The following is a 16,017-nucleotide window of genomic DNA, read 5'->3' as shown; positions in this document are numbered from 1 at the left end:
CTTTTACCCTCACCCGACATTTCTTACATGGTCCACATTTCATATATTCTTTTGTGTCTGCATCAGAGCAACTGCTTTCCCTTTGATTACAGTAGTGGGATAAGTCATCTGTATTCCCATTTCTGGAACTTGGTTTATATTGTAATTCTGTGTCAAGGATGAAGGTTCAATCAACTCTTGGAAAATCCATTACTTCCATACCAGATAGAGCCCCTTTGAAAGTTGCTTGCCACTCTTTTGTCCATTCCAATGTGCTGTCCTACTTGGTTAAGTCAAACAATGGCTTGGCTATCTTTGAAAGGTCTCAAATAAAGCATATTTAGTAACGGGTATAATCCAGGAATTGACGGAGTTCAGTCACATTTTCTGGATCCTTCCATTGGAGTATTTCTGCAACAATATTTGGATCAGGGATAACTCCATTCTCTGAGACTCTATAGCCTAGGAAGCCAACTTCATCCTTTAAAAGTTCGCACATGCCTAGTCTCAGCTTCAAATTGGCCATCTGTATACATTGCATCATAACTTTGAGTCCTTGCATATATTCACAGAATGTAGTTTCACACACTATGATATCATCTGTATAGATGCTACAGGAAAAATAATGCAATCCTTCAATGCAAGTTCATCCACTCATTGAAAAAGTGTGGGATTGTTGGTAAACCCTGTGGCATTACTGTAAACTCAAATATATCATGCTTAGTCATAAATGCAGACTTTGAGATGTCTACATTCCTAACTGGGACTTGAATGTATCCTGATGTAAGTTATCATGTACAGAAAACTTTTGCATCTGCAACTGTATCAAGGTATTCATTGACTCTTGGTTATAGGAAAAACATCCACTTTTGCAAAGTATTCAATTTTCTATAATTTATATGTGGACTGTCAGTACCATATTTCTTTCTGGCCAACACAGTTGGAGATGCCCATCATCAGGAGAGTTGGGTTCTCTAATTACACTTTGTGCTTTCAGTTTATGTATACTTCTTTTTTCTTAATTAGCAAAATGCCATCAGTACTCTTCTGAAGAGCTGCTTTTTGGGTTTTGTATTCCCTGTGTCAGTCATGTGTTCTGCAAGATTCATAAGTCCTTAATCATTCTCATCTTGAGAGAAAATATCTTGGAAATCAGTGAGTAGTTTGGCTAATTCTTTCTGTTGCTGAAACTTCTTCTTATTTGATGATTCTCTAAAAAGGGCTTTTAAATGTTCAGGTATATCTAGGTTTTTCTTTTGTGTACTTCCTTGAGCTTGCTTTGCTTTCCTGGTTAGAAATTTCCCTTCTTGACAAGTATTTTTTATATAGTCTGGAAGCTTGCTTGGAGTGGGATTTGTTGTTTCTCTCCATTATCTTGATACATCTGGTGGCAGTGTCATTCCCTTTCTCACTTCCATCGTCCTATAGAATTTACATCTTTATGACTGATCCAGGTGTAACTTTCTCAGCAGTACCTATTACAGCTCCTTGTTTCAGTGAGACTGATGATAGGAAAGGATTCATGACCCTCACCTTTATTGTTGTGATAGCATTAATATCAGCAAGACTGGAAGCCATAACAACGGGATAACTTTCTTTATATTGCAGTGTTGGGTAAATCAAAACATCATATGCACCTTCCTGAACATCATTATTATGGTGACCATCAAACACATCTACAGTCTGTTCACTCAAACCAGACATGTGTAATTATAACTAAACAAACTCTTCTGGTTTGATTGTTAACAACTTATCTCTTTGCCATCATGGATGATTTTATTCTTAATGAAAATAATGTATACTAGCTTCCCATCAAATCCTTTCAATGCAATGGTACCAAGCAAAACTTCATCTTCGATTTCAGCAACAATGACTTCTTCATGCATCTTGACAGTGCATAGTTCTAAACTGACTTGACATTTCCCATAATCCAGAAGTGGTTCTCCTCCTGCATGCACAAAACATACTCTGATCCTTAATTCTGGTTTTTCAGACTCCTCTACTTTCTTGTATACATGTTCAGCTAGAACATTTTTATCAGCACCAGTATCTACTACAAAGGTAACCAGGACTCCCTATACAGAACCCTTAAAATACATGCACTTTTACTTTGGTATACCTCTTTGAACAGGTATATTAACGATAGTTTGTTCATTGGACAATTGCTGAATTTCATCACTAATGAGACCATTTTCCTTTAAAACCTGGATTGACTCACATGGCGAATGAAGTCAGTCCCCATTAGTTTAAACATTTTTCTGTGCTGGATGCCCTTAATTCGGAGCTGTTTTCTAAGGTTTTCTCTGTTGTGGGCTTTCTATCATATCTGCTCTGGTTTCTTGAACATTCACATTTGAAATGAGAAGGATCACCACAAATAGAACAGGCCTTATTGAATGACTGGTAACTCTGCCTTTCACCATGTGACCCATCTTGGTAACTTAGTTTACCTTTGTGGACATTATCAAACCTGCTCTAAGTTGGTTTCCATGAGTTTGGTTGAGAACACGGTGTTCAATTAGTGGTCTGTTTCTTTATCTCTTCTTGTATAACCTCTCTCAGCTGATCCAAATCAATTGAATCTGTCTTTGAATCTTTCTTCTACAGTTGCTTTTGTCAACTCTTGCAGATTCCTGCACTTGTTTATGAAAGATTTTACTCTTATTCTTTCCTGGTGCTGCCCTTGCTATCTTTTCTCATTAGACTGATTTTCATGTTCAGTCACTAGGCCATCATCTTCATCAGTGTCTGAACAAATATATTTTTTGACTGCTTGTGTTTCACTCTTCTTCTTTATTCTTACATGTTTCTTGGAAGTTCACTACTTGAAAGACAGCATCGTATATTTCTTTCAGTTCTTTAACACTCAACCTGAAAGTGAGCTTTAATATGTTCTTGTCTTGTCTCTTCATCACACTAGTATACACCTTGTAATATAACCTCTTTAATTCAGATGTATACTCTTCAAGTCTCACCATATTTTTGGTCTTTGTGACTAAACTGAGTGCCTTATGTTTTTGCAGTTTCAATAATCCTAAATCAACTGGCCAATTCATAATTTGCATGTACTCTATGAGACAATTGTCCATACACAAATTTACCTGCAGCACCTTGTAACCTCTAATCTGATTTCTCATCCAATGTCCACCCTGACGATTGGTAACTTCTTCAAGTCTATTGAACCACATCTTCCAGCTCTCTTTTCCAATAAAGGGTGGTAACGTGGGGATTGCTGCTTTGATAAATTGCACTGGGTGTACAGACTGATTCACTATCGTTCTCTGATGACAGACTTCCCATTTGCATATTTCTTTGGACAGATCCTGACATTTTAGTCCTTTTCTGTGAGGATTGAATTGCATCCCTTGTTTCAGGGAGATTGCTGTCATCACCTTTTCCAATATTCTCAACAGTTCTGTTATCATTTGTAGTGTTCTGATCTCCTTGAACTTTACTTCCATCAGCATTAATTTTCTGCAAGCTGCTTGCAGTTTATCTGCAATGCCCATAAGTGTTTTCTAATTTATGTATCTTTTCCATTGCTTTCATAGTTTTGGATAGGTCCACATCCTGTGTAGATTGGTTCCACATATTATCAGTAATGGCCTTAGCAAATGTGTGACCCGATTTGGATCATTTAGTATGGCCCTCTGGATGTATGCATGGTGCCCTCTGTGAGCACAGCATTTGTAAATAAGCTTTTAAACAAGCTTTATATGATATTGAACTTAACATTTTCTTTCCATTGCTTTAAAATTACTTTCTCTCTATAGATATATATTTTTTAAATTTCTGATGCACAGGGCCCCTTATTTCCTTATTTAAAACCTATTGTTATGAGTCTATGCTCTTAAATTAAGTAACATAAAAGAGTGAAAGACAACTAGCTTTGTAAAATTTTACAAATATATTTATTTCCCTAGAATACAAAGTGAAAATGAGAAAACAACAACTTATGGTAATGCGAATTAAATCCCAAAATAATCCAAGAATTACTGGCACAAGTTCTAGTAATTTAAAGTCCTGAATAAAATTCAGTAAAAGTCCAGAAAAAGGAGCCTAAAACTAAAGTTGATGACATGTCTGTGATAGCTATTGAAGTGTTGATAAGTCAACAGTATTTTGTCGAATCACAGAAATATAATTCCAGGTTTGAATATACTTTAAATTCCAATGAATGTTGCTATCCAACAATTGTATAAAATCAATTTTATATTTCCAGAGAAAATAATCACTTGAATTCAATAATTTAAACAAAACAGATTCCATCCCAAAACAAATAAAAATACTGCTCACAACATATAATACAACTTTAAAGTGTAGTATGTTAAAGCATGAATGACCAAGTCCTCACAATCACAAGTTATATAGTTCTCTACTTGACCTCAGGTCACAATTAGCATTTGCAAAAAAAAAAAACAACAAAACATTACCTAATGGAAAATAATTTCTTAAATGATTCTGATGTATAGAAAATAAAAACTGTAACCTGTAAAATTCACATAGGAAATTCCAAAACCCTGATCCAAATAAACATATTTACTTCTTCTATTAATAATGATCCTGATAGTAAGCCCATAAACATAGAGAATAAATTAGCATTGTATTCATTGTTTACATAAAATATTAAATTTAAACAAAAGTTAATCAGGTCAAGCAGAAATGAACTCAATTGAGGACAAGGTCAGGTCCTGCATACATTACAATAGCATGTGTTGAAAAAACCTAACTGACAATTAAGTTAAATATACAGTGTACATAACACTTTATATGTGTTAACCTATCCTACCATAGACCCAGTTTTATTCTAATGCTAAACCTTGGAGACATAAATAATATCATTGGTTTTGAATCAAAGTGACAAATCCTGCAGGTGCCACACAAACAATGTCACATCCTGCAGTAGTGTGTGTATAAGTGACTGTCAACATTGTGGATGCTTGTAGTTATCTGTAATTGTACTGCAAACAAATTACTTGCATGTGTGCATTTGTATCTTAAATTTAATGAAAAACCAAACTCTGAGTTTAGGTTCCTCAGTTTATTGCAAAAATAATTTCATCAAACTCAACAAGAACGTAAATATTTAGCTAAAGAATAAACTTAAGAATTAAAATAATTTAAAGCTATCATCTTATTTCATGATACTGGCACAGTGGTGAATATCACAGTCAAAATACACAAAATAAAACATGGGTTGATGGCTAAAATCTCGATTACAACAGTTAAAATGAATAATGAAATGGAATTATAATGAAAATTTCAGATCACTAAACCTCATAAAAATTAAAGCTTTATGCTTATAATGTCAAAGAAATAATTTATGTGTAATGATTTTACTTATTACTCCTCCCCTCTTTTATCTGAAATAGACCCTAATCGAATCAGCTTTATTTAGTACAAGTTGACATGCTAGTAAATTTAATATATGTATCTATAATTGCTATTTCTGGCCTAAAATGGGATGGTTCCCTAAGATAAACGTTTGACCATTTCTTCCGATTCCGTCTGGCTTCTGGATTTTATACCCTACGAAATCTCGGCATATGGAATTCAGCGGAAAACCACCGCAGAAAATCTTAAACACAATACAAAATATATTCAAGAAAATAAGACCAGTCAATGAAAAACAACATACTTTTACAGGAACTTGATAAATATTCATTAAATAATCATTACCTTACACGGAACACAATTTCTTAGCGGACAAATATGATAAGAAAGTTTTCTACAAAACTTCTGAACTGTTCCAAGCGCGTTATCAAAGCTAGCAATGACCCGGAAGTGAACCCTGGCGAGGTCACCGCTGTAAGGTCAAACACTGGATTTGACTGAGAAGTAACAGGGACGAAAACAATTGAGAGCCGCCGGCTCAAAACAATAAACAGTAAGAAAATTATGTAACAGATACAGTTATTTATAACATTAGAGTTGGTTGCATTAACTGCCAATCAATTTCATGGCTGATTGTTCTTAAAAACATGCTTATCACACATCGATGAGATGACCCCCCCCCCCATGTAAAACTGCTGTTTTCATATAAAATCCACCATACAAAATTTCCAGAGCTGGAATGGCACCCGTGTCCTGCATTTCTATCAAAACCCATATGGAAATCTACATGTACCTTCTTGAGAGTGTTTCCTTGATTTTTTCTATCACTTTATGTTTACTTTTATTCTCTTTTTGGGACTTTTGATACAGGATCACCTATTTTCCATTTGCCTACCAAACTTCACCCTGGCTAAATCCAAAGAAAAGTCTTACCTGATTAGTATAATTTTGTTAAAGTCTGTGTAACACTTCAGAATGAGGTGTTGGTGAGTCATTATATCTATGAGACAGTAAAGCTTACTGCAATGGCCAATAAGAAATACATGTGGTTTCAGTAACCCATTCTACCCAATTTGGATTGTACTGACCCTATAAACGCTTTCTATCTATACACAAAATAATCAGCACTGGTCATGACCTGTGTTTCACATACAGACGGGTAACTTTATACTGGAAACTGTGATGTGAAATATAATCTGGATAAATGAGTAATAAAGACCTTACTGTACTCTAGTTTTCACACCATTACCATAACCATATAGTTTTGTAATTTAGCCTAATTTAAATTTTCAGTGAAATTTTGATTGGTGAATGCAAATCAGGACTAATTTGTATGTCCTGCTTTATGTGTTTGCAGATTCAGGACAGGATTATCGACTGCAGCGCATTGCCAATGTCTTGAAGGAGCAACAATCTGTGAAGGGCAAGGTTGCTGATAAACAGGTCTTAATCCCACCTGAAGGAGACATAACTGAGAGTCTAGAAGAGAATAATGTTGCTGTTGAAGACCAGGATGCAGAAGTACTGTACCACCATTCTTCAGGACAAGACATTGGCCAAGATCTTTCATCTACCACTAGTCAGCAAGAAGAATCCCCTGCTCATCAGAAAGAAGAATATCATTCACCTTTAGCTCAGAGGAACCCAACTCAGTCTGAAACAAACACGATAGCCATGTTAAAATTGTTGACAGAAAATGTTAATAAATTAGATGGTACTGGCGAAAACTCGCTTCTGACAATATGGGACTTTGCAGGCCAGTATGCATACTACACGACACATCAGACATTCCTGACAAGACGAGCCATATATCTGTTGGTTTCTGATGTTAGTGGACAGGTTACTGATCTTGTGGCTGATGAGTGTTATTTTGATAGTGAAGGAATAATGAAGTGCAATGTTCATGGTAAGTTTTGATATACTACTTCACTGCCAAAATGAAATAAATGAACTCATTGTTCATGGTTACTTTATACAGTAATACACAGTCAGAGCACAGAATTTATTCCACACTGGAAGAAAGAGATAATAAAAATAAAAAGAACACTTAGAAACACTTGATCATGTCCATACTGACTGAACCTTGACAGAAAAATTGCATTGAGCGTGGCATCCAGATGGATGCATGAATGCCCTTCCAGATCTGAGATTAACCTATAGTCAGTTTTCTTTTTTTACATTTTTAATTCAGTATCATTTTTTGAATGTGGAATGTGGCTTCATTTTGCATCTATCTTTATGTACATAAATAAATGACCTCATTATCAAAACTGAGATGTGCAGGTCATGGTCAAGAAAGAAATATGTCATTATTTTATCTTTTATGTAGGCCATGATCTTCTCCATGCTGGAAGAAAGAAATATTTCTTTATTGTCTCCTTGTTGCAAGAAAAAAGTATTATTTTTGTATCTTGGATGCAGGTTTGACGTAATGGCCATGGCCAAGACAGAAATGTATCAGGCTTGAATTCTTGATATGTAATGATTTACAAAGATTTTCTAAATGCACAATAGCCAAGAAATATCCGTAATTATTGTGTCTCTGAGACAGGCTTGATATGTAGGCCAAAGGCAAGAAAGAAATGTCAGTATTGCATTTCTGAGGCAGCTTGCCATATAGGCCATAGTCAGGAGAGAAATCTTATCATTAATACATCTCAGATGCAGGCATGTCATACAAGCCATGGCCAGCTTCTTGTTATTAGAAGAAATATATGTTGTATAAGTATGAACATAAATAAGATACCTGCAGTGATTTCTAAAGAATAGGATGTAGATGAGCTATACTGTCTTTTTGTATCATTACTTTTTACATTATCATGTTTAAAATTACTGAAATATCGTATTGAAACATTTCAAAGTCATATGTTGTGTTGAAATAGCAGTCACCTATTTGGCATTATGGAAATGTTAAAACATCAAATAACCCAAACATTTACATCCCAACCTTAAACCATAAGGTGGAGTCTATTTCATTATCATGCTATCCATCTTTCTGACAATCTTTCTGCGAACAGTTTGGTTTCCACACATTAACTCTAGTTCTTGATCATTTTGTTTTTACCTAGCTTTGCAGATGGCTTGCATTTTGGGTAAGGAAGAAATATGTTGATTTGTGGCTTGCCAGTCAGTGTCACTAGGACTGAAAAAATAAATATGATTTCCATACAGTAACTTGAGTTTCCAGAATCTACTGTTACCAGACTTTGGGGATACCTTACAAGCGGGATAGGAAATAAAGCTATTGATTTTGAGGCCAAGGTCAATGTGATTGAAAGAACAAAGAACGTGTACTCATGATAACTTGCATTCTTCATCATATGTGGTTAGTAATACCCAGACTTGCTGATGGCTTGTACTTGATGCAAGGAAGAACTGTCCTGATTTTAAACTCAAGAGGTTAAAGGTCAAGGTAAGTAGCTGAAAGTGATTTAAAGTCAAAAGGTCAAAGCTACTGTGATTGGTGGAATAAAAATGGTTTCTGAACAATGACATCAATTCATGTTTACATTCCTCAAACTTTGTGCACAGCTTATATTTACGATAAGGAAGTCCCCTGTTGATTTTGAAGTCAAAAGGTCAAAGGTTGCAGTCATTGTCACAAAGAAGAAAATGGTTTCCAAATAGCAGCATTCATTCTATAAAACAGACTTAGACTAAACTTTGTGGATGGTTTCCAATTAAGATAAGGAAAAAGTCTTAACACTATTAGGGTTACAAAAAAACAATCAAAGGTAAAGGTGGCTGTTACTGAAAGAAATAAAAATGTTTTTGAACATATATGTCATTTACTTTAACATAAAGTTATTAATTAAGAGGCAGGCATATAATGTGCCATTCACACTACTCTTGTATGATTTATTTCAGAGCTAACTGAAGTTTGGTTAAACTCGATACATTCATGTGCACCATCTCCTGAAGCCGGCAGCCCCCCTGTGATTTTAGTGGGAACACACTTGGATAAAGTTTCACAGGTACAAATTAAGGCCAATAATGGCAGTGTTACAATTTATTTCTTTTAGGCCTCTTTAGCTCTGCTGGTTGTAGACCAGAATGGCTTTAATGGGATGGCCTGACACTAGTCCATATTCTATCTGGCAATTGGCATGAGTTTGTTATCGTTATTGTTCCTGAACTAATTGTAGGTTTGCTATGAAAAATTACACATATATTCATCTCATGGACTAGTTGCTCCTGAATGAAAGTAGCACTGCTCAGACACCCACTATGGCGGCCACATTGGCCATCTTGAAAATCTTGTTATTGCTATATCTCCTGATTTGGATTCTCATATCAACATAGTGTTGCAACTAAAAGATTTGATTTCCAATATGGCTGCTATGATAGCCATATCTTAAATTCTGTTATCTGTACCCCTTCTGAATGGAAAGTGATATCAATATGGAGTTTCCACCATAATTCTTTTCAAGATGGCTAGTTGGTCCTAATTGAAATAGTACTGCTCTGATATACAATATGGCTTCTATGGCATCCATCTTGAAAATGTTATTTCTACTCCTCCTCAACAGTCCTGTTATTGTTATTCTTCATAAATGGAAGGCCGTTATTGACTTAGGGTTTTTACTAGAAGACATGGGGTGTAGTTGGACCTAAACAAAAATGATGATGATCTGACATCCAATATGACCATGATGATAGGCATGTTGAAAAAGTGAACCTGGGTAATTGTGCCCACATATAAGCCTTAAATATTTTTTTAGGAAACATGCATATTCTTTATGAATTTTCATGCCACTAGAATTAAATCATATTACTTGGTGTATTAATCTTTCCAGAGTGTAATGCAAGCCCACAGGACCAATAATCTCAAAAAGATACTGGTCCTATCCATTGTCAAGGAATTGTGTATGAGTTATATCAATATGTATATGTTGTCAAAAATGTGCTCGGGTTTCGTTGCCGTTTACAGCGTCACCCGAGGGTGGTATATTTTTTCGGCTCTAGTCAATACTGTCCAACATTACTTCAAATTCACATGCTGCTTTGCAAATGAACAAAGAAACGCTACCAACTTCTGTTCATTTTAACAATGTCTCAGTTATATGGATCATCCACATTACTTTATGTATTAATCTTTCCAGAGTATAATGAAAGCCCACAGGACCAAAAATCTCAAAAAGATACTGATCCTATCCATAAACAGCTGTTCCTACATTTCCTGACACAATAATACAAAAGTTAGTCAGAGACTTTATGGTGAATGCAGGTAGACATGAACATCAAACCATAATAAAGTTATCTATGTTATGAATTAGGCTCCCCCCCAAAAAAAAAAAAAAGTTTTTTATCACAGTGTTATGGCATTAGTTTGCATCCTATTTGACGTATATTCAGTCTTCATTTGCTTTATTTGACAACGTCAGGCTCACACATGGTACTACTGGCTTATAGAAACATGACTAGACATTTTAAACATCATGCATCCAAGGAGGGATCATAGTTGGTTATCTTCCCAATAAGTGGAGTTACAGAAAGACAATGTCCTCTTTGGTCACTCCTGATGTTATCATTCACCAGAATAAATTATAGATCTTCCCTAAGAATGCATAATTTATAATAGATAAGTTAATGAAAACAGATATTGTTTTGTTTTATTTTGAGGGGAATCAAAATATATACTACTGTAGCAGTGGAAGATGCTAAATGGCCATTTGACTTCCTTTTTTGAACAGTATCTCTTAACAAATTTTGACTTTGTTCAAAGCATTACAGTAGAACCTGTCTTGAAAGACCACCTTTTTTGACAAAAAAGTATGGTCTCTCAAGACAGGTGGTCTCTCATAACAGGTCACAGTGCTATATAATCAGTAAATTTGTGCATTGAGAATGTGGTTTCTCAAAACAGGTGGTCTCACATAGCAGTGGTCTTTCAAGACAGGTTTTACTGTAGTACCTGTCTAGTATATATCAAGTTGTGCCTCATGTCTCATGTAACAATATAAACTTCAAAAACAGGTAAAGAGATTTATGGACCAAGTATACCTCTTTTGTTTGCTTTAAAGTCCTGATGAAATTGCTCATTCTTATCTAAAATTAATTGTATATTGATTAATATAATATTTACACAATCACGACTTCATTTGAATATTTAGTAAATAGCAATGTGAAGTTCTATATGACTCCCTGTTAGTCGTTGGGGTGGGATGCTCCCAATATTTATTTGAATTACTGAGGAATTCCCACCCTGGCTCGTTTTTGTAGGAAGTGAAATTAGTGATAGAGAGAGGTAAAGCTCCAAGCCCCCCAGTCAGCAATACCGACAATTAAATTATTAAGAACACAAGGGTGAAATCCAGAAGAATAACAATTTAATACATAATACAAATTAAACAATATTAATTCTCAACCAATCTGCTTCCTCTCGACCATGTGACAACCTATTTCGTCACGCGATTTTAGTGTGAGATGGCTTTCCCCTGTACATGGTTTCTACTCATCTGAGTTTACTACGCCAATTGCTTTCCTCCTTCCAGCGTCCTCCCATTCTTCCTGTCCTCCTCCCCTTTTGTCTTCCTTTCTCCTCCTCCTTTTCTTTCTCTCTTTCCTTCAACGAGGCTTGTTCCCCGCCTAATTCTATTCTCTATTTCTCCTTCCGGCGTTCTCCGCCTATTTCTATCCTGTCTCTCTGAGACTCGGGACTTAACTACTCTGTCCCCAAAAGCTTCCTTTATGAAGCTTTCTGTCCTTAGAATGTACTAAGAGTTTTCCCGCCAAATCACGAGTGGCTCCCTCGGAGTGAGTATATTCTGCTTTACCAGTATGACAGCTTACAAATCACTAATTCATTATCAGTTCAAATGACTGTTAAGTTCTGATTCGAATTGATGGCCCCACCCTTCCTCAGTTCTAATTGGATATCAATACTACCCCCAGTCGGTCCAGATTAACAGACGTGCCTCAGGCCATGTGTCAAAGTGGGTAGATTTACAATAGCGTTGAGGGTCCTTTGTTCTTAGAACAAAGCTTTTAACATCCATATGCTAGTGTTAACACCTAACGAAGGGTTCTTGTACAAACAAAATCGCCATAACAGTGCAGGGTCGACATACTCATTGCGCTAACCCATTCCTTTGTTCCTGACTTATGTAATCGCAGGCAGGCAAACATGACAAGCAAATGGTCACTTTTATCAGTGTTTGTATACAACTGTGCTTGATGCATTAGAACTAAAGAAACCTATGAAAATAAGAATGACATTTAAAATGAACAAGCTCCTGAAAAGTATGGCAGGTTTATCTGAAGAATTCTTCAAACCAAATAATTGAATGGCATGTAGATATATAATCTTTTGAAAATGCAGCTGTTAAAAGAAGTAATTATAGAAAAGAATCACAAAGGTAGTTAATGGAAAATAACACATTCTTTTTTATGTAGATGCGTGAATGTGAGATCTCCGTTTTTGAGAATGATTACGTTTAATATTCTCTTACTGATTGATTAAATCCTTCTTTTGCCCAGATAACATATTCACCAGATCTTTTTTAAAAGAATACCTCTCTGATTGATGATAATGTGTATGATCCATGTAACTGAGACATTGTTAAAATGAACAGAAGTTGGTAGCGTTTCTTTGTTCATTTGCAAAGCAGCATGTAAACTTGAAGTAATGTTGGACAGTATCGTTTCAGTTGTTATTTTTATCATTTGGTTGGTTTGGTGCTTTGCAGCACAGTAACACAAGTAGGTTATTTAGTGCCAATGCAGATAGAGTAAAGTACCTTTACCAAGGACACAACACAGTTCCTGGCCCAGACTGGTTCGATAGTAGGATTTGAACCTGCACCATTTTGGTTGTGAGTCCAGTAAGCTGAGCACTTAGCCATCTCGGCTGCTGCATTATTCCATGTTGCGACCTATCAAATACAAGAAACACAGCTGGGACATGTCCTGGTCGATCTAGCAACAGATCTGCCCATGAAGATTCCAGCCATGTTGATCTGCTTGGCTCTTCTTCAGACGGTCTTGTGAGAGAATGAATTTAAATGTTTGATTGTGGAAAATGTTTTTGTAAGCAAGAAGTCCCTCCAGTTAGAGGGCTTCTGAAAGAAAGTGGTGGGTTTTCAGGGACTACTGCCAATCACCCCATTGAGTGCCTAAGTGCCTCAACTGGGAAACTCTTTTCTGTGAATCTATGAGGATAAACTGTAGGCTGCAATTACCATCAAAGGCTACTGCTCCATGATATCTGACACATCCATCATGTTAGATGGGATATCACTAGTAATGTCAGAATACATGGTTTATCCCTTTTTGGTTCCTGATACTCATTACAGCCTCTATCCCGCAAGATCTGGCAATCAAGCTATATACTATGTGCAACCCATGGATGCTGTTGTGTATATTTAATTTCCATTGTTTGTTAGTTTATTTTAATTTTTTATATTTCATTATGTGCTACTGATAATGTAACATTGTGTGTTGGACTTGACCTTGTCCAAAATCAAGTTCATCTTTTAATTTTTACAACCAAAAACGTGAGTTTTATTTCACGATGAACTTGGATATCTTAGTGATGTTATCTCAGATATGTTGCTCTGCATTAGTTATTTATTCTTGTATGTAACATTGATGGTCTATCAGAGTCCTTCTGTTAATAATACAATCACACAGGTGGCAGTACTATTCCATGACAGGCAGACCCTGCCAAGGCTTATCATATCCAGGTGCAATGCGCTCATGCACCTTTAGCCAGTTGAGCTTTTTCACTGGTACAATTGTCATACAATTATAAAACAAATCTCTCTCTCCAGAATATTTAAATAGCTGGTGATTGTGAGTTTTGGTGGTCTGGCACCCTTTTCATTTGAAAACACACTAATTAGGTGTGCACCTTTTTGCATCTAACAATCATCTTTGCCCATTAACTGTTACCCAAACAAGTGCATTTTTGTTGAATAATAAAGGATATATTTCTTTACTCAACTGAGTCAATGGTGGTGTGAAATATTTGTCAGTGAATGTAGGCTTGGTGGACCCAATAGTTACTTCACCATTTTAAGAAAACAATTTGCTCTAGGTGTTATGGTCAATGCTTGAGAGTTTCACATGCTAATGCTATAACACCTAGCTGACCTCGAGTTGGTATTGGCACGTTAGGGTGGTTCCATCTATCTATTTGGTGCATAACAAGATTATGTTTGGGTGTATACAAGGGTCTGGTACACACTATGATACAGATATTCATCAACAAGTGGGACAAAATCATCATCAGTTTTAGCATCCGTTGTCAGCTGGTCTAACATTTCGTCAGTAAATTCCACAAATTTCACTGTGGTCAGAATCCATCACATATATACAATGATAAATCTAATCTTAAACAGAAATGCCAAAGGCGGTTAAGTAGCTGGCTGGATAAATATTCATTGCTTTGAACTGAATTCCATCTTTAGCTAACAACCACATTGCTGTTGTATATATGAAAGATTTAGTACCATTTATATGTTTGTTTCATATTTCTCATTCCCCTGGCTTATTGTTGAGTAATGCCGTTATTTGACTCCATCCTCTATAATACCCAGATATAATAAATAAATAATATTCAAACTTGTGAGTCATTAGGATACAAGATTTAGGTATATGAAAACCATTCACATTATCAAAAACAATTCGACCACTTCCTATTTTAAATTTCAATTGTTTCCTCATGTTTGCTGGTCAGCAGTTTTATGTCTATTGTAAATGAACCTACTACACGTGGTTTTTGCAGTCACATCTGCGATCTGTTCATCCATGTATTGTTTCATCCCACCATTGGTTGCATCAACATAGTCTTTGATAAATGTAACCAACACACCGCTGTCTCTGATTCCACTATTTTCTGTGATATCAGCCAGATTCTTCAAGACAATGCCTCTGGGCTTGATAACAATGTCTTGAATCTCATCATTAGATATTTTAAATTTCCCATTTTGATTTTCAAACCTCGCAAGCTCACATGGGTCAGTACCAACAACAAAACTAGTAAACTCAGTGAAATCTGCTTTGGTGGCAAATTCATAGTACCTTGTCATTGGGATGAGTAATGACCATAAATGTTAATAGACATTTGTTTAAAATTAAATTTGCTTAACGTGAAATCAATAAATGGTTGCGTTGTTGGTGAATGCTTAAATATTGGTGGTGCTCAAGTCACTAGTCATTGTTGTTGACCTCAAAATGATCAAATCACTCACTGGTGATCCCATGTTCTTTAATCATTTCACAGCAGCACTTCTGATACTATCCGTGACTCAATTTGCAACTTGTTTAGCAATTGGTGCAGCAGTTGAGGTCAGAGCCCCAAGAACCTTTGGTACACCCATGAATAATTCACCAACGTCACCGAGGTCAGTTCCATAATATGTAACTTAAATGGTTTTCTCGCGTTAACAACGTGCATGGGGTTCACATGTCCACGCATGACCATCGATATTATATTTAAATGTCAGGTTGATTGCTATTGTACAGTTGTATTGTCAATGTTTTACCATGCAGATCTAAAATGTGCTTGTCTTGATCTGTAATAAAAAAAGAAATGTGTCAACTGAAGACAGACAGGTGATGTAGGTGTAATCGATATCAAATCACCTGTTTCCATGGTTGGTGAGAACCCAGACAGTAACATGTTATTTCATAACGTCCACTTATAGCATCACAGGTTAAACTGATCTTGATCGTTGAGGTGATTGTTGATCTCGGTCGTTA

The 16,017-nt window shown here is 35.9% G+C and overlaps 1 protein-coding gene across 1 annotated transcript in view; it reads left to right on the top strand.

Moving 5' to 3' along the window:
- LOC149784591 (uncharacterized) overlaps positions 1–16,017 on the top strand; it is a 94,441-nt gene that overhangs the window by 18,784 nt on the left and 59,640 nt on the right. Inside the window, exons 2-3 of the mRNA XM_089932655.1 lie at positions 6,671–7,219; positions 9,181–9,287. Coding sequence (XP_089788781.1) covers positions 6,671–7,219; positions 9,181–9,287 — 656 coding nt within the window. The remainder of the gene's footprint in view (positions 1–6,670; positions 7,220–9,180; positions 9,288–16,017) is intronic.

This window comes from Sinohyriopsis cumingii, chromosome 14 (assembly GCF_028554795.1).
Source record: "Sinohyriopsis cumingii isolate HCF-2022 chromosome 14, ASM2855479v2, whole genome shotgun sequence".
In the NCBI taxonomy this organism is placed as follows: Eukaryota; Metazoa; Mollusca; class Bivalvia; order Unionida; family Unionidae; genus Sinohyriopsis; species Sinohyriopsis cumingii.
The sequence above is the reverse complement of the archived record's forward strand: the minus strand, read 5'-3'. Positions and strand labels throughout refer to the sequence as shown.